The sequence below is a fragment of the Lepidochelys kempii genome, chromosome 23, assembly GCF_965140285.1.
Source record: "Lepidochelys kempii isolate rLepKem1 chromosome 23, rLepKem1.hap1, whole genome shotgun sequence".
Classification (NCBI taxonomy): domain Eukaryota; kingdom Metazoa; phylum Chordata; order Testudines; family Cheloniidae; genus Lepidochelys; species Lepidochelys kempii.
This window is the reverse complement of record NC_136402.1, coordinates 1,798,711-1,819,397: the sequence shown is the minus strand read 5'-3', so window position 1 is coordinate 1,819,397 and position 20,687 is coordinate 1,798,711. Positions and strand designations below refer to the sequence as shown.

Genomic DNA, 20,687 nt, shown 5'->3' with positions numbered 1-20,687 from the left:
GCCGCAGGGGCCCTGCCTTGGGGGGGGCCTTGCACCTCCGTGGGGAAATTGACAGGCAGACCCCCACTTCCACCAGCCCCAGCTGCCCCCCAGATCTCAGTGCCAAGAGCAGGAGGGAAATGTGCCCGGAAAGGGTTAAATCCGCTCCGTGGGGAGGGAGCAGCTTGGGGAAAGTCTCCCTGCCAAGCCGGGAGCTGGACGGGGCTGTGGAATCGGGCCGGGGCGGGGACTGGAAACACCGGCAGTGCTGGGCCGCAAGCCAGGGGCTTTTCCAGCCGGGCCCTCGACTTTCCAAAGCCGGAGCTCCCTGGCCACGTCGGTGGTGCGTGGGGAACCTGGCCTGGCTGCGGCCCCGCAGCTCCCCCCGCTGGGAACATGCAGCCCCCAGCACCCCGCTGGCCTGGCTCCCTGGGCCGCGTGGGGAGGAACCTGCCCACCCCATCAGGGGGTAGCACAATGCATTGCTGCCCTCCAGCATTGGGTGCAGGCCACCTACCTTCACCCAGGGTCTTCCCCAGAGCCACTTTGTGCCGATCCACCATCACGTCCCGCAGCTTCTCCTTCAGGTCCTCACTGATCCCCAGGCTGTTCACTGCGGCGCAAGGGCGGGGACAAGGGGTCAGACTCTGGGGCAGTAAGAGTGGGGCACAGACTCCAGCCGAGATCAGGCCCCGTCAGGCCGGGTGCTGCCCAGACCCCAGCCGAGATCAGGCACCGTCGCACCGGGCGCTGCCCAGACCCCGGCTGAGATCAGGCCCCGTCACGCTGGGCACTGCCCAGACCCCGACCGAGATCAGGCCCTGTTGCACCGGGCGCTGCCCAGACCCCAACCGAGATCAGGCCCCGTCGCGCCGGGCGCTGCCCAGACCCCAACCAAAATCAGGCCCCGTCGCGCCGGGCGCTGCCCAGACCCCGACCGAGATCAGGCCCCGTCACGCCGGGCGCTGCCCAGACCCCGACCGAGATCAGGCCCCGTCACGCCGGGCGCTGCCCAGACCCCGAGCGAGATCAGGCCCCGTCACGCCGGGCACTGCCCAGACCCTGACCGAGATCAGGCCCCGTCACGCCGGGCGCTGCCCAGACCCCGAGCAAGATCAGGCCCCGTCACGCCGGGCACTGCCCAGACCCTGACCGAGATCAGGCCCTGTCGCACCGGGCGCTGCCCAGACCCCGACCGAGATCAGGCCCCGTCACGCCGGGCACTGCCCAGACCCTGACCGAGATCAGGCCCCGTCACACTGGGCACTGCCCAGACCCCGACCGAGATCAGGCCCTGTCGCACCGGGCGCTGCCCAGACCCCGACCGAGATCAGGCCCCGTCGCGCTGGGGCTGCCCAGACCCCGACCGAGATCAGGCCCTGTCGCCACTGCCCAGACCCCGACCGAGATCAGGCCCTATCGCACCAGGCACTGCCCAGACCCTGACCGAGATCAGGCCCCGTCACACTGGGCGCTGCCCAGACCCCGACCGAGATCAGGCCCTGTCGCACCGGGCGCTGCCCAGACCCCGACCGAGATCAGGCCCCGTCACACTGGGCACTGCCCAGACCCCGACCGAGATCAGGCCCTGTCGCACCGGGCGCTGCCCAGACCCCGACCGAGATCAGGCACTGTCCCACCGGGCGCTGCCCAGACCCCAGCCGAGATCAGGCCCCGTCACGCCGGGCGCTGCCCAGACCCCAGCCGAGATCAGGCCCCGTCACGCCGGGCACTGCCCAGACCCCAGCCGAGATCAGGCCCTGTCGCACCGGGCGCTGCCCAGACCCCAGCCGAGATCAGGCTCTCAGTCTGATACCGGGGCCGGGAGGGGAAGGAGGCCTGGAGGGGGCCAGGGACTGGCCCAGGGGCAGCGTGGCAGCCAGCAGCAAAACCAGGATGGGAACCCAGGTGTCGGGAGTTGCGTGGGGACCACTCTCTGGCCCATGCTCTCTCGGGAGATGTCCTGAGGAGGATGGGGGCAGCTGGGACCAGCCTGGCCGGGGGGCTGGCCACAGGTTGACTGTGAGGTCCTGGAGTGTGTGGGGAGCCGTGGGCAGGGCGGGGCGTGGCGGGCAGGGTACTCACGCGTGGCCTCGGTGGTCCTGCGGCTGTACGACTTGCGGACACGGTAATGTACTGCCAGCTCGCCCCGCTCCACGTGGGGCTCAAAGGCCTCCCTGCGTGGGGGGCAACAGCCGGTGAGAGAGACCCCCCAGCCGGCAACATCCGGACACCCAAGCCAGCCAGTCCCTGCGCTGGGGCCAGATTGGGGCCAGCACCCCCTAGAGGGGAAAGGCCCCGTGCCCTATTCCCCACCACCCTGAGCCAGCCAGTCCCCACCCTAGGACTGGATTGGGACCAGCGCCCCAGTGACGAAGCGGGACTGTTCTTAATGTTTCCTCTGAATAGCGTGGGGGTGCCTCAGTTTCCCCTAGGCAGTTCTTAAGTCTCTAGGGGGTAGGATAAGGGTGTATGGTCGTTGCAGAGCCCTAGAGGGCAGGTGTGTGCAGGGGTCTGGACACAGAGAATGGCCGACACCCTGTTTCCTGGCCACTGATGGCCTGGCCCTTCCCCCCCTGCGAGGTGAGAGCTAAAGGGTTGGAGAACAAAGGAATCCGGTGGCCTCCTGGCCCGGGAAAGGGACAAAGCCCAGAGGAGGAGGGGCTGGAGGGGGGTCAGTTTGGGGCTGGCTGGGGACGAGGAGTGAAGTGCAGACGTGGTTGTCTGGCTCCCTGCCCCCCAAAATGGACCAGGCTGAGGGGTCCTGTTCTCTGTACCTGCAAGCTCTGTTTTAGACCATGTTCCTGTCGTCTAATAAACCTCTGTTTTACTGGCTGGCTGAGAGTCCCGTCTGACTGCGGAGTTGGGGGGCAGGACCCTCTGGCCCCCCAGGACCCCGCCTGGGCGGACTGGCTGTGGGAAGCGCACGGAGGGGCAGAGGAGGCTGAATGCTGCGAGGTCAGACCCAGGAAGGTGAAGCCGGGGGAGCTGTGTGTCCTGCAGACAGGCTGCTCCCCGAGAGGAGACTCCCCAGAGTCCTGCCTGGCTTCGTGGGGAGCAGTTCCAGAGCATTAGCCGGGGACCCCGTGACAGCCCCATAGAGGAGAAAGGCCCCCTGCCCCCTTCCCCACCCACCCACTCCCAGACCCCCGCTCACCCGAACCGTGTCTCCTTCTTGCGCAGCCGAGCCAGGATAAGGACGAAGAAGACGGCGAAGGCCACGGCCAGGCCCACGGCCAGGATCACGGCCCACCAGTGCCACGAGAAGGCGGGGGTCGCGTTCTCCCTCACTGCAGGGCCAAGGGGGAGGGTTAGCTGGGTGGGGGGCGGGCAGCAAGGTGCCCCCCGTGGATCTGCCCCAGCCCTGGCCACAGACCCGCCCGGGAACCAGGCTCTCCCTGGGCTCCCCACCCCCCCAGCTCCACCAGACTGAACACCCCCTCCCTGCAGGGGGCGGGGCCGTGTCACTTGAGGAGCTGCACCCCAGGTGGGGAGAATTGGCCCCTGTCAGGTGCCTCCCCCCAGCGCCGGATCCTCACAGATCCCTGTGAGATCTGACCCCAACGTCCTGCAGGACTGGGGGGGCAGTGCTGTAGAGGGGGTAGAGGGGGCAGGGCAGAGTGGGGGGGTGGGCAGAGGGGAGGGGGGCTAGGGGTCAGGGCAGAGTGAGGGGGTGGGGGCGGGCAGAGGGATGGGGGGCTCCTCACCTCGCTGGGTCTGTGGGGCGAGCAGATCTGCAGAGGGGAGAGAGAAGAGAGGCGCTCTTAGCCATGGGGAGCAGGTTGCGGGGGACAAGTTTAGGGGCTGGTGCAATAAGTCGCCCAACCAGCAGGTCCAGGGGCTTTTGAGCCAGAAATGGGACCTGGATCGGAACCGGCCTTGGTTCTGGGTTTGCGAGAAATCAAAGCCACTGCTGGTAGCAAGAAACTGCACCAACACAGAACCATGGGACCCAGATCGGCACCGGGGGACCCAGTTCAGAACTACGGGATCCGGATCAGAGCCAGGGGACCCAGTTCAGAACCACGGGATCCGGATTGGTGCTGGGGGACTGAGTTCAGAACTACAATACCCGGATCGGCGCCGGGAGACCCAGTTCAGAACCACGGGATCTGGATCAGAGCCGGGGGACCCAGTTCAGAACCACGGGATCCGGATTGGTGCTGGGGGACTGAGTTCAGAACTACAATACCCGGATCGGCGCCGGGAGACCCAGTTCAGAACCACGGGATCCGGATCAGAGCCGGGGGACCCAGTTCAGAACCACGGGATCCAGATCAGAGCCGGGGGACTGAGTTCAGAACCACGGGACCTGGATCGGTGCCGGGAGACTGAGTTCAGAACCACGGGACCTGGATCGGTGCTGTGGGACCCAGTTCAGAACCACGGGATCCAGATCAGAGCCGGGGGACTGAGTTCAGAACCACGGGATCCAGATCAGAGCCGGGGGACCCAGTTCAGAACCACGGGACCCGGATCGGTGCCGGGAGACTGAGTTCAGAACCATGGGACCTGGATTGGTGCTGTGGGACCCAGTTCAGAACCACGGGATCCAGATCAGAGCCGGGGGACTGAGTTCAGAACCACGGGATCCAGATCAGAGCCGGGGGACTGAGTTCAGAACCACGGGACCTGGATCGGTGCCGGGAGACTGAGTTCAGAACCACGGGACCCGGATCGGTGCCGGGGGACTGAGTTCAGAACCACGGGACCCGGATCGGTGCTGTGGGACCCAGTTCAGAACCACGGGATCCAGATCAGAGCCGGGAGACTGAGTTCAGAACCACGGGACCTGGATCGGTGCCGGGAGACTGAGTTCAGAACCACGGGACCTGGATCGGTGCCGGGGGACTGAGTTCAGAACCATGGGACCTGGATCGGTGCCGGGAGACTGAGTTCAGAACCACGGGATCCGGATCAGAGCCGGGGGACCCAGTTCAGAACCACGGGACCCGGATCGGTGCCGGGAGACTGAGTTCAGAACCACGGGACCCGGATCGGTGCTGTGGGACCCAGTTCAGAACCACGGGACCCGGATCGGTGCTGTGGGACCCAGTTCAGAACCACGGGACCTGGATCGGTGCTGTGGGACCCAGTTCAGAACCACGGGACCCGGATCGGTGCCGGGAGACTGAGTTCAGAACCACGGGACCTGGATCGGTGCTGTGGGACCCAGTTCAGAACCACGGGACCCGGATCGGTGCTGTGGGACCCAGTTCAGAACCACGGGATCCAGATCAGAGCCGGGGGACCCAGTTCAGAACCACGGGACCCGGATCGGTGCTGTGGGACCCAGTTCAGAACCACGGGACCTGGATCGGTGCCGGGAGACCCAGTTCAGAACCACGGGACCCGGATCGGTGCTGTGGGACCCAGTTCAGAACCACGGGATCCAGATCAGAGCCGGGGGACCCAGTTCAGAACCACGGGATCCGGATCAGAGCCGGGGGACTGAGTTCAGAACCACGGGACCCGGATCGGACCTCTCCCTGGAAATGGGCTGAGGGCAGGACCTGGACCAGAGCCATCCCTGGGTTCGCGAGCGCCAGCACCACCCCCAGGTTACCCCGTTGGAGAGCCCCACCCCGTGGGCCGGTCCCCCCCCGGCCCAGCCCCCCCGCACTCACAGGAGGGGGAGACCATGACGGAGTCGCTCCAGGGCCCGTCCCCGGCGCTGGTGTACGACGCCACCCGCACCGTCAGGTTCTGCACCTCCGAGACCGGCTCCAGGGTCTTCTCGGTGGTCAGGCCCACATCCAGCACCACCTGCCAGGGAGCGGGGTTAGCCAGGGCTGGGACACCGGGCTTTCCCCTCTAGGGGGCGCTGGCCCCAGGGGTTGGCCAATTTAGGGGGCCAGGGCTGGGACACCGGGCTTTCCCCTCTAGGGGGCGCTGGCCCCAGGGGTTGGCCAATTTAGGGGGCCAGGGCTGGGACACCGGGCTTTCCCCTCTAGGGGGCGCTGGCCCCAGGGGTTGGCCAATATAGGGGGGCAGGGCTGGGACACCGGGCTTTCCCCTCTAGGGGGCGCTGGCCCCAGGGGTTGGCCAATTTAGGGGGGCAGGGCTGGGACACCGGGCTTTCCCCTCTAGGGGGCGCTGGCCCCAGGGATTGGCCAATTTAGGGGGGCAGGGCATGGGGCAGGGGCCTGTCCCCTCTAGGGGGCGCTGGCCCCAGGAATTGGCCAATTTAGGGGGCCAGGGCTGGGACACCGGGCTTTCCCCTCTAGGGGGCGCTGGCCCCAGGGGTTGGCCAATTTAGGGGGGCAGGGCTGGGACACCGGGCTTTCCCCTCTAGGGGGCGCTGGCCCCAGGGATTGGCCAATTTAGGGGGCCAGAGCTGGGACACCGGGCTTTCCCCTCTAGGGGGCGCTGGCCCCAGGGATTGGCCAATTTAGGGGGCCAGGGCTGGGACACCGGGCTTTCCCCTCTAGGGGGCGCTGGCCCCAGGGATTGGCCAATTTAGGGGGCCAGGGCTGGGACACCGGGCTTTCCCCTCTAGGGGGCGCTGGCCCCAGGGATTGGCCAATTTAGGGGGCCAGGGCTGGGACACCGGGCTTTCCCCTCTAGGGGGCGCTGGCCCCAGGGATTGGCCAATTTAGGGGGGCAGGGCATGGGGCAGGGGCCTGTCCCCTCTAGGGGGCGCTGGCCCCAGGGATTGGCCAATTTAGGGGGGCAGGGCATGGGGCAGGGGCCTGTCCCCTCTAGGGGGCGCTGGCCCCAGGGATTGGCCAATTTAGGGGGGCAGGGCATGGGGCAGGGGCCTGTCCCCTCTAGGGGGCGCTGGCCCCAGGGATTGGCCAATTTAGGGGGGCAGGGCATGGGGCAGGGGCCTGTCCCCTCTAGGGGGCGCTGGCCCCAGGGATTGGCCAATTTAGGGGGGCAGGGCATGGGGCAGGGGCCTGTCCCCTCTAGGGGGTGCTGGTTCCCATCTGGCCCCAGGGCAGGGACTGGCTGGCTAAGGGGGGCAGGGCATGGGGCAGGGGGCCTGTCCTCTCTAGGGGGCGCTGGCCCCAGGGATTGGCCAATTTAGGGGGGCAGGGAATGGGGCAGGGGCCTGTCCCCTCTAGGGGGCGCTGGTTCCCATCTGGCCCCAGGGCAGGGACTGGCTGGCTAAGGGGGGCAGGGCATGGGGCAGGGGGCCTGTCCCCTCTAGGGGGTGCTGGTTCCCATCTGGCCCCAGGGCAGGGACTGGCTGGCTAAGGGGGGCAGGGCATGGGGCAGGGGGCCTGTCCTCTCTAGGGGGCTCCAGCCCAAATCCGGCCCCAGCGTGGGGTTCTGGCTGCGGCAAGGGGGCCGGGATTGCGGTAGGGGCCTAGCTTAGGGGGCGGTGGTGAGCTGGTGGGTTCTCCAATGCTGCGTGGCCCCAGCAGGCAGGCCAAGGGCTGGGGGAGCCCCCTGTGCCCCACAGCTGGGGTCCCGGGCCAGGGGCGAGCTCACCTCGGGTGAATCGGGGCTCTGATAGGCCAGCTTGTACCCACGCAGGATCCCGCCCAGCGGCCCGCGGGGCTCCAGCCACTGTACCGTGGCGCGGGTGCCGTTCTGGAAGGCCGTGACGTTCTCCGGAGGGTCGTGGGGCGCTGCCGGGGGGCACAGACTCGTCACTCGGGGGCTGCCCCTCTCCAGGCCTGTCCCCTGGCGGGGGCAGGGCCCTGCCCGGGAGCAGAACTCCCCCATGCAGCACTGGGCACATGCCGATTCCCCTCCCCACCATGGGAACAGAGCCCCCCCCGGCCCTGCCCCCGTGTCTATCTTGGCACTGTGCAAAGCCCCGTATCGGAGCAAAACATTCCTCAGCCCAGCCCGCCTCCGCCCTGACACGTGGAGTGGCCTTGGGGGGCCAGGAGAGCCCCCCTGCTCCATCCTGCCCCAGCGGGGACCCAGGAATCCAGGACACCGGGGAACCGGGCACTTAGTCATGGTGATGCCATGTAATGAGTCGGCAAATGCCAGCTGGCACCAGGGATTGGGCCATGGGCAGGGTGGTTCAAAATGCACTAACCACTAGACCCCACTCCCCTCGCAGAGCCGGGGACAGAACCCAGGAGTCCTGGCTTCCAGCCCCCTGCTCTAACCACTAGACCCCACTCCCCTCCCCGCTCAGCCCCCCCGGGCCTGTTGACACCCCTCACCCCCTTCCAGGGTCTCCATGGGCACCCAGTGGGTCCAGCGGGAGGCACCAGCCCCGCTGCGGCAGGCCACGCGGACGTGGTAGGAGGCGAAGGGCGCCAGCCCCTGGATGAGGTGGCGGAAGGGCGGCACGTTGAGGTTCTGGTTGTACATGGCCTCGGCGGGGACGGTGCTGAGGTCCGGGTCTGTGCGCACGGCCTGGGGGAGACAGCAGGGGCATTAGTGGGGGCGGGGCCCCGTCTGGGGTGCCCCCACCCCTGCCTGCAGGAGTCCGGATTCCTCTTCAATCCCCCTTGCAAGCCACGGGGCGCCCCCGGGCTCCTGACCCCCATTCTTGGGGGAGCAGAGCTAGGCAGCTCCAGGCTGCAGAGGAGGAGGCTCTCACCCTCCCCAGAACTGGGCCCCTATCCGCATTCGCTGCTGGGCCAGTCCTAACCCCCGCCCCCAGCCCCAGGGCAGGGGGGTGGAAGATTTCTCAGCCCCATCCCCATCGCACATGGGCAGAAGGGCAGCAGGGTGGGGCAACCGTCCCCCCATGGAAACTCCCTTCCCCTCCTGAGTTTCATTTTCCCAGGGTGCCGGGCTGGGCAGCAGACACAGTGTGGGGGGGGCCAGTGGTCACGGGGGGGGGGGCAGCGGTTACTGCCAGCCACGGGAGGTGGGGGGGAACGGGACGTCCGGGCTCTGGGGAAAGCAGAAGTGGGAGGCCAACTTCTTTCATAAACCCCAAATCCGGGCGCTCAGCAACTTGCACTTCCCCTTTCTCAGCTGTGGGTCACAGGAAATGGGGGGCTGCTGCCCCCCCGTGTCACCTTCCCTCCCACCTGCTTAACCCCCTGTGTGACCGCCCCCCTCCTCACCGGGGATGTTCACCCCCATAACATCCCCCGGAGCTGGCCCGTGTACGCAGCCCCCTCAGGGCCCTGATCCCCAGAGACCAGCCCCCCGTGTGCTCAGCCCCCCCTCAGGACCCTCAGGGCTCTGATCCCCCACGGACCAGCCCCCCGCGTGCTCAGCCCCACCTCAGGACCCTCAGGGCCCCAAACCCCACGGACCAGCCCCCCATGTGCTCAGCCCCCCAGGGCCCCGATCCCCGCGGACCAGCCCGCGGCCGAGCGTACCTGGACTGTGCAGACGCTGAGGGGCGATGCCCCGCTGGCCCCCGGCTCCCAGCCCACCTCCAGGGCGTTCTCGCTGCGCATCACCAGCACCAGGCTCCTGGGCCGCTGGGGGACCACTGCCGGCGGCAAATGGGGGAGGGTTCAGGGGCTGCCCCAGCCTGTGCCCCACGTCACCCCACCTCTGTGCTCCAGGCCGTGGGGGGCTGGGCAGGGAGGTGCTATCCTGAGGGACCCTCTGTGGGCTCATGGGGGGCTCGGGGCCCCCTGCAAGCAACCTGGGGCGCGCCCTCCCCCCGGTGCAGTGGGGAGCCCAGCAGCTGCCAATCAGCCACGGGGCCTGAGCCTGGGCTCCCGGGGCCCGATCCACGGCGCGGGGCAGGGCCCGGCCCCCTCACCTGTCACGGCCGCGGTCCGGGAGGTGGCCACGCCCTTGGCATTGTGGGCTTCGCAGGAGAAGGAGGCAGTTCTGTTCAGGCCTGGAAGGGGTAAAGTGGGGCGGGGGGGGGATGAGAGCATGGGGCAAGGGGACCAGGCTGCCCCCCGGTGCCCCGCACTCCAAACCCAGAGCCAGCCCTACCCTCCCGGTGCCCCTCACTCCCGCTTGGCAGCCCCCTGCCACCCCAGCCCTACCCCCCCCGGTGCCCCTCACTCCCGATTGGCAGCCCCCTGCCACCCCAGCCCTGCCCCCCAGTGCCCCTCACTCCCGCTTGGCAGCCCCCTGCCACCCCAGCCCTGTCCCCCCAGTGCCCCTCACTCCCGCTTGGCAGCCCCCTGCCACCCCAGCCCTACCCCCCCCCGGTGCCCCTCACTCCCGATTGGCAGCCCCCTGCCACCCCAGCCCTGCCCCCCAGTGCCCCTCACTCCTGCCCAGCAGCGCCCGCCTGCTGACCCCCGCCCCGCTTCCTGGGCCCTGCCCCTTCCCTGGCCGGGTCTGTCCGGGCGAGGGACGTCAGTGCCAAGCGTTCCCATCCCTCCCTGTTCCCAGCACCAGCTCCTGCAGCCTCCCGGCCCCCAAGGTCATGGCGCCTCCAGCTTATCGGGGCGTCCCCCGCAGGGACTGGGAGAAGGGGCACGGGGCGTGGGGGGCGGGGTGCTGGCTCTTCGGCCCAAGGCCAGATTGCTCAGGACGCCAGGACGGGCGACTGGCAGGGAGCGGCTGTGGTGCAAATTCCCAGTCCCCCCCAGTGCCCCACATTCCCAGCGCCCCCAAATCCCTGGCACCTCCCCACTCCCTGCCCCTCTGCCTAGCCTGGGGCCCCCCCGACTGCAGTGATGGGAGGGGGTCCCCAGCCCGCCGCAGCCCAGGGCACCAGGCAGGGCAGGCCCAGCCAGGGTGCCCCGGCCTGACGGGGGCAGAGGGGGCGGGGCGGGGGGCAGGGCAGCAAGGCCTGTCTTTGTCCACACTGTGCTCCATGAACCCATCCGGCGCCTGCCCGGGGAGTCAGACCCACCATCCCCAGCCTGGCAGTGCCCCCCTCCCCCCGCACATCTGGGGCCCAGGCTCCCTCCCAGCCGCCAGGCGGGTCCCCAGCTCCCGCCGTGTGCTCGGCATTTCCGGGGCTGGCTCCCCGGCCGCAGCCAGTCTCGCTGCTCAGCGCAGGGACCGCAAACGGGGTTAGGGGCTGGACTGGGGGGGCTGGGAGCCAGGACTCCTGGGTTCTCTCGAGGCTGATAAGCGGGTACAGATCAGGAGAGACACAGCCAATGGAAGGCCTGAGGTGTTGCTCAAGCACCATGAGACCTGACACCTGGGTGAGGGGCTGTACTGCCCCCCCCCAGCACTCCTGCCGCTGCCTGGATCCCAGCCCAGGGGATCTGGGGGGCTGTGGGGATCTGGGCAGCAGCCCCAGAACCACTGCCCAGGGGCAGCGGGGCAAAGCAATTTCCAGGGATTTGCACCCCCTGTGGCCCCCCTGTGCCAACCGTGCCATAGCCCCCCATGTCCTGCATGCACCGCTTGCTCTGCACCCCCTGCCCCCACCTTCCCTGTTCGCCACAATCCCCCTGCCCCCAGCACCCCTTGCCCTGCACCCCCTACCCACACCCCTGTTCCCCTGCCCCTCCCACTGCTGCCTCTCCATTCCCAGCCCCCAACGCTGCTACTCCAGAGCCCCCATCACCCATCTCAGCCCCTCTCCAGTCCCTCCTCCCGCCAGCCTGGCTGGGATGGGCGCCTGACTCACTCCCCGGTCACCTCCTGCATCTGCCGCGCGTGCCCCCGGCCTGAGTCAGCACAGCCGGGCTGGCCACGTCCGCAGGGGCTGGGGCAGGGGGGAGGGGGGTCGGGACTGCCAGGTACACGGGTAGGGGCCCTGCTCCTGGCTTCGGGGCCCTGGACACGGTGGGCAGGGCCAGTGGGACACCCTCCCTGGTCCTGATCCGGGGGGGACAGACCCTCCCCCACACGCAAGACGAGACCCTCCCCATGCAGATCGACCAGCACGGATGGGGCAACCGCCGACATCTCCCAGCTCCCCGCGGTCCCACGGACACCGGAACCAGCCAAATGGTTCACAAGAAAAAATTCCCGTTTTCGGGTCAAAATGCCTTTTGTTTCAACATTCAGCTAATTAGACTGGGTTCCACCCCTGCCTAGTGGTTAGAGCAGGGTGGGGGAGGCTGGGAGCCAGGACTCCTGGGTTCTCTCCCCGGCTGAGGGCGGGGGAACTGGGAAGCAGGACTCCTGGGTCTATCATGGACTCCCTATGTGACCATGGAGATGCTGCTTCAGTGCTCTGCGCCTCAGTTTCCCCTGTAATGAGCGACATCCTCTATAAAGATTTCAGAGGGGCAGCCCTGTTAGTCTGTATCAGCAAAAACAACGAGGAGTCCTTGTGGCACCTTAGAGACTAACACATTGATTTGGGCCTAAGCTTTTGTGGGCTAGAACCCACTTCATCAGATGCATGGAGTGGAAAATACAGAGGCAGGTAGAAATACACAGCACATGAAAAGATGGGAGTTGCCTTGCCAGGTGGGGGGCAGGGCTAACGAGCCAATTCAGTTAAGGTGGAGGTGGGCTATTCTCAACAGCTGACAAGAAGGGGTGAATACCAAGGGAGGGGAAATCACCTTTGTAGTGCTAAGGAGGCCACGGCAATCAAGGTGGCCATTTCAAAGAGTTGATAAGCAGGTGTAAGTAGTTTTTGTAGTGACCCCCACTGCCCCCCTTGGTAAGGCAACTCCCAGCTTTTCAGGCGCTGTGCATTTCTACCTGCCTCTGTACTTTCCCCCCATGCAGCTGGTGAAGTGGGGTCCAGCCCGCGAAAGCTGTCGCCCGAATCAGTGTGCTCGTCTCCAAGGCTCCACGGTGGTTTCACCCTGTATCGAGCGCCGGGCGAGCTGCGGGCGGGAGGGACAAGTCCTGCTGACCCAGCAGGCACGCGGCCGACTCTGCAATAAACACCCTGCCCAGCAGCAACCCTACAATAACAGAGCCCCGGGCTGAGCCTCCCGCCCCGGGGGCTGGCAGAAGCCATTCCCACGCCCGGAGAGTGGCCCCCTGCCCCAGCCTCAGCCCTGGAGAACCAGCCGCCGCCAGTGACCGATGCCACCTTCCAGACAGGTGACAAACGGGGCCACGGGCTGGAGACAAGGGGCCTATTGAGAGCAGGGCCGGTGGGGGGGGGCAGCGAGGGCCCCCCACTGAATGGCGATGGAGGCCAGTGCACGCCTCTGCTGGCTGCTCCCCCCACTCCTGCCTCTGCCTCCTTCCCCATCCCCCATCCCAAGGACTCCTCTGCTCTACAGAGCCCACAGATGGGGTGCTCTGGCCCCCCACCCCCCGCCCCCAAGGGGTCACCTCCCCCACACTCACCGCTCACAGCCAGCATGGAGGGCGCCTGCGCCATGGGGTCCACCAGGGAGTTGAGGGGGGCCCCGTCTTGCAGCCAGATGACCCGCACCGGCTCGGGGGGGCCCTGGGCGCTGCAGCTCAGGTTAAAGGGGGTGTCAGCTGCCACCTCCAGGTCCTGGGGCTCCTCGGAGAAGAAGGGCAGACCTGGGGGAGGGCAGAATTGCATTCAGGCTAGTCCATCCTCCAGGGCTCCGCCCATGCACAGTGTCACCCCCACTTGGACGGGCACTGGGGGGCCCCAGGAGCTGGGGCATCTCTAGCTGCCCTCTCCCCACACTGCCCTACACAGCATCCCCAGAGCAGTGGGATTGGGTGTTAGCACCCCACCAAGACACCGGGGCAGCTCCCCAGCGACGGGCGCAGGCTCTCGGCAGACCCAGACAGCGTCGCTGCGTCACTCACGCTCGGGGCAGCCCCCCCCCCAGCGACGGGCGCAGGCTCTCGGCAGACCCAGGCAGCGTCGCTGCGTCACTCACGCTCGGGGCAGCCCCGGCTCAGTGACGGGCGCAGGCTCTCGGCAGACCCAGGCAGGGTTCCTGCGTCACTCACGCTCGGGGCAGCCCCCCCCCAGCGACGGGCGCAGGCTCTCGGCAGACCCAGCGTCACTCACGCTCGGGGCAGCCCCCCCCCAGCAATGGGCGCAGGCTCTCGGCAGACCCAGGCAGGGTTCCTGCGTCACTCACACTCGGGGCAGCCCCCCCCCAGCAATGGGCGCAGGCTCTCGGCAGACCCAGGCAGGGTTCCTGCGTCACTCACGCTCGGGGCAGCTCCCCCCAGCGACGGGCACAGGCTCTCGGCAGATCCTGCGTCACTCACGCTCGGGGCAGCCCCCCCCCCAGCAATGGGCGCAGGCTCTCGGCAGACCCAGGCAGGGTTCCTGCGTCACTCACGCTCGGGGCAGCTCCCCCCAGCGACGGGCGCAGGCTCTCGGCAGATCCTGCGTCACTCACGCTCGGGGCAGCTCCCCCCAGCGACGGGCACAGGCTCTCGGCAGATCCTGCGTCACTCACGCTCGGGGCAGCCCCCCCCCAGCGACGGGCGCAGGCTCTCGGCAGACCCAGGCAGCGTCGCTGCAATTCCCTTTATTCAGACACCGCCCTGACCCCATGGGCATCTATGCCAGGCCCCCTGGCACTGGGACACTCACCTTCCAGCCCCAGGTGGGCTGTGTCGGACAGCACCTCCTCCCCGTTCACCCACATGGCGCACTGGTAGCTGCCCGCGTCTGAGAGCTGCACGGATGGGATGCTGCAGGGTGGAGAGGGAGCGTGAGCAGGGCGGGCACCCCCCTGGCACAGCGAGGTCTCACCGCTCGCCCCCGGACAGGGACATGGCCATGGGCAGGGGCGGGGGACAGGTGGGTCATTTGGGGGCTGCCCACCCAAGGCAAATCGTTATTAATGAGGGGATATAATGGGCTCCATGGCGAGGGTGGTCCCCCAATATCACCTCCCCCCCAACCCTTCCTCTGCCCCTCTCCCAGTCCACCCGCCTCTCCCCAACGGGGCCAACACAGGGGCCTCTGCGGGCAGCCAGATCAGAGCAACAGGCCACCAGCCCCGTGTCCCCGTCCTTCCCACCCCAGGTGAGACCAAGGGGCCCCTCTGGCCCAGGATCCTGGCTCCTCCCCTACCGGGCCACGCAGCCGCCCCGTGTGCCGACACCAGGAGGCGGCAGGGGGGACCCTGCCTGGTCCCCAGGAGCTGTTGTGCCCCCCAGGCCCCCGCTCACCTGAGCTCGCTGATGGCCAGCCAGACCGTGTCGTTTATGGGCATCTGCATCTGGTTGCTGTCGGCCAGCTCCAGCACCTGCCCATCCCGCCGCCAGCTGATCTCGGGCAGCTCCTGGCTCAGCTGCATGGCACAGCGCAGCCGCACGTCCTTGCCCAGGGATGAGGTCTGGTTCGAGGGGCTCTCCAGGAAGTGCAGGTCTGCGGAGGGGGGGACGGGGACAGGGACGAGATGAAGGGGTCCAGAGCCAGAGGCTGCCCCCCAGAATCCCCTGGGTATGGAAGCAGCTGCACCTCAGAGCCAGGCGCGGGATCCCTGGATAAACAGCCCCCGCGCCCCACCCCAGAGGTGGCTGCGTCTCAGCTCTGGGTGAGGGGTCCCTGGATAAACAGCCCGCGAGCCCCACCCCAGAGGTGGCTGCGTCTCAGCTCTGGGTGAGGGGTCCCTGGATAAACAGCCCCCGTGCCCCACCCCAGAGGTGGCTGCGTCTCAGCTCTGGGTGAGGGGTCCCTGGATAAACAGCCCGTGAGCCCCACCCCAGAGGTGGCTGCATCTCAGCTCTGGGTGAGGGGTCCCTGGATAAACAGCCCCCGTGCCCCACCCCAGAGGTGGCTGCATCTCAGCTCTGGGTGAGGAGTCCCTGGATAAAGAGCCCCCGTGCCCCACCCCAGAGGTGGCTGCATCTCAGCTCTGGGTGAGGGGTCCCTGGATAAACAGCCCCCATGCCCCACCCCAGAGGTGGCTGCATCTCAGCTCTGGGTGAGGAGTCCCTGGATAAACAGCCCCCGTGCCCCACCCCAGAAGCAGCTGCATCTCTGCTGGGCAAGGGATCCCTGCGTATGCCTACATCCCAGGGACATAAATCATCATGAGCCCCTGGGACAGCCTCAGTCCCGAAGTCCTAGAGACAGTCAGAGGCTGGTTTTCACCCAGAGCCGGCCTGTGGGCTGGGGTTTGAGGGGACGTCCCTCCTGACCCCTGGGGCTCTGGCCCTGAAGCATGCGACTCGCTGCACCTGCTGGGAGTGAGCCCAGGGGGGGCTCATCCCGAGGGCCCGGCTCTCTGGTGTGTTGGGTAAGGTGGGGCAGGGTTCGGAGCCTGTCCCGGGTTGACAGACCCCCCTGCACAGCGACGCCCTGCGGCCTGGGCTGGGGGGCAGGAGGACCCCCAGGACAGAGGCCCCTTGTCCCGTCCCCCCCGGGAGGCACTTGGCTGGCACAGCACCGAGGGAATGCCCGAGCTGGCATTACGTGCGAGCGGCCTGCCTTGTGCAAGGCGAGCTGGCAGCCAGCGGTGCCTGGGGTGGGCACGGCTGCCCCCATGCTGGTATCGTACCACCTGAATGCCTGCGCATAGCAGAGGGCTGGGAATCAGGACACCTGGGTTCCATCCCTGGCTTGGCCACTGACTCTCTGCATTGCCTTGGACAGTCCCTGCCCGCCCCTCCGTGCCTCGGTTTCCCCAGCGGCCAACTGACAGATGATTATTCTGCAGCCCCCTTGAGCAGGGATCTTCCCAGATTCCCCCACCCCAACCACCCTTGGGCGTGGGAAGCAGAAGCAACTTGGCAAGGGCCCCGCTCCTCACTCTGGGAGCTTGTGGGTCACAGCAGCAGCCTGAGAGCTCTGTACAGCCCCTGCCCCCAACTCCCCTGCCCCCCCAGCTGTGTGTATCAGCCACAGGCACCCGGCCTGGAGCATGACACCCCCCCTTCCCCCTCCCCCTGTTGTGGTTCAAAACTATTTATTTCCTCTTTCATTTCTCCCCTCCGAGCTTCCGGCAGAGGGGCCGGGGCCAGGGCCCCCCCGGGCGGCTGTTCCCAGCATGTCCCGGCCCGCTGCAGAGATCTCAGGACCTGGGACTCACCCCCGAGAGCCCAGCTGGCCCCGCGGCAGAGATCTCAGGACCTGGGACTCACCCCTGAGAGCCCAGCTGGGCTCAGAGATGCGGGGCTGGGCAGAGGCTCCCGGGGAGGGCTGGGTTAGTGGTGAAAGGGCTGTGGAAACCTGCATTCAAATCTCAGCTCTGCCACTGCTGCCCCGGGGGGCCTGGGGTCAGTCCCTGCATCGCTCTGGGAAATGAGGAGAATCATCTTCCTCTGGGCTGGTCAACTGGGAGCTCATTGGGGCAGGGCCTGTGTCTCTGGGCAGCGCCCGGCCTGACGGGGCCTGATCTCGGTCGGGGTCTGGGCAGCGCCCGGCCCGACGGGGCCTGATCTCGGTCGGGGTCTGGGCAGCGCCCGGCCTGACGGGGCCTGATCTCGGTCGGGGTCTGGGCAGCGCCCAGCCCGACGGGGCCTGATCTCGGTCGGGGTCTGGGCAGCGCCCGGCCCGACGGGGCCTGATCTCGGTCGGGGTCTGGGCAGCGCCCGGCCCGACGGGGCCCTGATCTCGGTCGGGGTCTGGGCAGCGCCCGGCCCGACGGGGCCTGATCTCGGTCGGGGTCTGGGCAGCGCCCGGCCCGACGGGGCCCTGATCTCGGTCGGGGTCTGGGCAGCGCCCGGCCCGACGGGGCCTGATCTCGGTCGGGGTCTGGGCAGCGCCCGACCCGACGGGGCCTGATCTCGGTCGGGGTCTGGGCAGCGCCCAGCATGACGGGGCCCTGATCTCGGTCGGGGTCTGGGCAGCACCCGGCAAGGGGGGGCCTGATCTCGGTCGGGCTCTCGGGCCAGTTGGAAGGGCCCCCGGACGCCTGGCTTCAGGGCGGGGGCTGTACAGGCCGGCCTGGCTGTAACCAGTCCCAGATGTCTGGCCCCAATCAGCAGGGCGGGCTCCTCAGCTGTTCTGGGTCCCTTGGGGGTGGGGGAGCTGGTCTGAGCAGTGACCCACCAGCCTGGCCCTGGGCGTGCTGGTCCCCGAGCCGCTGGCTGAGGGGAGCTGCAGGTGCAAAACTCTCCCAGCCAGGAGACGTCATGTGTGACATGCACAGCCCTGCCCCCCAGCTCTGCTGGAGCCCCGACCCGCAGCCCCCTGGGTCCCAGCCCTGCCCCCCAGCTCTGCTGGAGCCCCGACCCGCAGCCCCCTGGGTCCCAGCCCTGCCCCCCCCAGCTCTGCCGGTGCCCCTCAGCCCCAACCCACAGCCCCCTGGGTCCCAGCCCTGCCCCCCAGCTCTGCTGGAGCCCCGACCCGCAGCCCCCTGGGTCCCAGCCCTGCCCCCCAGCTCTGCTGGAGCCCCGACCCGCAGCCCCCTGGGTCCCAGCCCTGCCCCCCAGCTCTGCTGGAGCCCCGACCCGCAGCCCCCTGGGTCCCAGCCCTGCCCCCCCCCAGCTCTGCCGGTGCCCTGGTGCCCTTCACTCCCGACTCGCAGCCCCCTGCTAGCCCAGCCCTGGGCCCTGAGTCCACCAGCCCCGCTGGGCTCTGACCAGGCCCCTTGCCCGCAGCATACTTTGTGGTGAAGCCATTTTTAGCACCTACCTATTTAGGTACCTCTACGACCCTCCTCACTGTGGGCTCTGGGCGCCTCCCCAACAGCGCAGGGAGTCTGACCTCCCCTCTGTCCCAGCCCACCCCTAAACCCAACAGAGATTTACCCTTCCCGCGCCCCTGAGATTGGTCAAGATCCTGATCACAAATGGGGAAACCGAGGCACAGTGGGGGGTGAAGGGACTTGGCCAGGGTCACATGGGGAGTCTGTGGCAGAGGCAAGATTTGAACCCAGGTCTCCCATAGGCCCAGCCCTTTGCCCTACCCTCTAGGACCCAGCTGCCTCTGCATGCAGTGGGGCACAGGGGAAGATGGCCCCAATCCTGTGGGTTGGCTCTGCCCTACTTGGTGCAGGAGCCCCAGGGAGGCAGTGGAAGAGCCAGACGTTGGACCCAGGTGTCCTGACCTCCAGCCCAGGCCCTTCCAGAAGGATTGCAAAGGCTTTCGCCACCAATCTGTCCGGCCCGGCGGAGCAGCGCTGTGAGGGAGGCTCACACTTGCCAGGGTGACTTGCCTGGGGTGCCCGACTGCCTTAAAAGGGCCAGATTTCCACAGCGCCTGGCCCAGCCTGGGAACCGAGCCTCCGCGGAGGGGCTCAGGGTGGGTCACTGGGCAGCCTCGCGTACTCACCCGCCGGGGTGCCCGAGCCCATCCAGCAGGCCACCAGCACGCACAGGAGGGAGCTGCGGGCCTTGCCCATGTTCTGCAAACCAAAACAAGCCGTCGGCTCTGATTTCCCCCCAAGTCGCCGGCTCCCGGAACTGATCTGGGGGGCCGGGGTGGTGGGCCAGAGCCAGGAGCCCTGCCCGGAAAGAAACACCCAGGGGTTGGGAACTGTCCCACAGCCGGAATTGGTCCAGGCGGGTCCCGAAGCAGCGTTGGCTCCACACGGCGGATCCGTGCCTCGAAGACTGGTTTGCCGGGGCTTGGGGGAAAGAAATTCCTCCCGGCTGAGTCCCTCCTGCGAAGGGCCAGACCAGTGCAAGCCCCTCGAAACAGAGCTGGTTCCAGTTCTCCTTCCTCGGCCGACCAGTGGGTTTCACTCCTGGCTGCGTCCCCCTTCGCGGTGTCCGCACCTGACTCCCCGCTTCTCTCAGCCGCCGGCACCTGGGTGTCAGAAAAGTTCCCAAAGCAAGATTGAAACACACACCCCAACCCCAGCGAGTGCCTGGCCCCTTCCCAGCCCTCTGGCTTCTCTCCTTCCAGAGCCAGGGCCAGGGCCAGAGCCAGGGCTGCTGACGCTTCCCTCCCCGCCTGGCTCCCCACCCACCCACGCTGCCTGGGCTGAAACTTGGCTGGGCCCGAATGGAGAAGGGGGCAGGGAGCTGCTGTCCCCAGCGCTGGGGTGAATGGCTGGGAAATTCCAGCCGGCAGCCGAGGGGTTAATGGGAGGAGAGCAGAAGAAAGCCTGAAAGAAAGTTTTCTGTCTGTTAAAGTTACAGGCGCTGGGAAAGGAGCAGGCAAGGCCCGGGGCAGGCGGGCGCAGGGCTGGGGCGCTGAGGGGGGCGGGAGGCTGCTGCCCACGTCCACGGCCACGGCACACCAGGGGCGAGTAAAAATTCGACCTTTTCTATTCTTATTAACATGATAACAGTGAGCAGCGGAGATCAGGGCCCCTTTACGCCGGGCGCTGCCCAGATCCCAGCAAGACCAGGGCCCCGTTGGGCCGGGTGCTGCCCAGACCCAGGTGTCCTGACTGCAGCCCAGCCCCCAACCGCCAGATGATGCTGCCTTGGCCCGTGGCTGGCACAGAGGTAATACTGAAACAGGAAGGGGCAATTCGGAGCCGGCTCCTCACTCGTTTACGGCAGCTTTACCCCAGGCTATCCCCACTGCCTTCCCTGCAGCTATTCCTGATTTACACCAGCTGTGCCCGGCATGCTTCCCTTTACACCCACTGCCGTGGGGACTTTCTGTCAGTTTATTTTTGCCCCACCAAGTTCCTGGTTTTGTCCTGTCTTAGAGCAGGGCTGGCTGTTTCCTCTGCGTCTCCCTGTGCTGGGACTGGGGTGTCAGAGAGAAGCAAGGCTCGGTCATGTCAATGGAAGACAAACACCACAAACAGCCCTGATCTCGGTCGGGGTCTGGGCAGTGCCCGGCGCGACAGGGCCCTGATCTCGGTCGGGGTCTGGGCAGCGCCTGGCATGACGGGGCCCTGATCTTGGTTGGGGTCTGGGCAGCGCCTGGCGCGACGGGGCCCTGATCTCGGTCGGGGTCTGGGCAGCGCCTGGCATGACGGGGCCCTGATCTCGGTTGGGGTCTGGGCAGTGCCTGGCGCGACAGGGCCCTGATCTCGGTTGGGGTCTGGGCAGCGCCCGGCGCGACAGGGCCCTGATCTCGGTTGGGGTCTGGGCAGTGCCTGGCAGAAGAGGGCCCTGATCTTGGTCGGGGTCTGGGCAGCGCCTGGCATGACGGGGCCCTGATCTCAGTCGGGGTCTGGGCAGCGCCTGGC

General features: G+C 67.7%; 1 protein-coding gene across 5 annotated transcripts in view; it reads right to left on the bottom strand.

Annotated features, from left to right (window-relative positions):
• AXL (AXL receptor tyrosine kinase) overlaps positions 1-19,462 on the bottom strand; it is a 39,345-nt gene extending 19,883 nt beyond the window's left edge. For 4 of the 5 annotated variants that reach the window (XM_078850286.1, XM_078850289.1, XM_078850288.1 and 1 more), the window contains exons 1-13: positions 18,866-19,462; positions 14,815-15,013; positions 14,231-14,331; positions 13,045-13,227; positions 9,623-9,703; positions 9,228-9,343; positions 8,109-8,304; positions 7,417-7,556; positions 5,607-5,745; positions 3,687-3,713; positions 3,137-3,269; positions 2,065-2,156; positions 497-592 (exon numbers count right to left, since the gene is read on the bottom strand). In XM_078850286.1, the coding sequence (XP_078706412.1) occupies positions 497-592; positions 2,065-2,156; positions 3,137-3,269; positions 3,687-3,713; positions 5,607-5,745; positions 7,417-7,556; positions 8,109-8,304; positions 9,228-9,343; positions 9,623-9,703; positions 13,045-13,227; positions 14,231-14,331; positions 14,815-15,013; positions 18,866-18,935 (1,573 nt within the window). In that variant the 5' untranslated portion in view covers positions 18,936-19,462. The remainder of the gene's footprint in view (positions 1-496; positions 593-2,064; positions 2,157-3,136; positions 3,270-3,686; positions 3,714-5,606; positions 5,746-7,416; positions 7,557-8,108; positions 8,305-9,227; positions 9,344-9,622; positions 9,704-13,044; positions 13,228-14,230; positions 14,332-14,814; positions 15,014-18,865) is intronic. The other variant, XM_078850287.1, reaches the window with a different exon arrangement.
• Between the last annotated feature and the right edge of the window lie 1,225 nt (positions 19,463-20,687).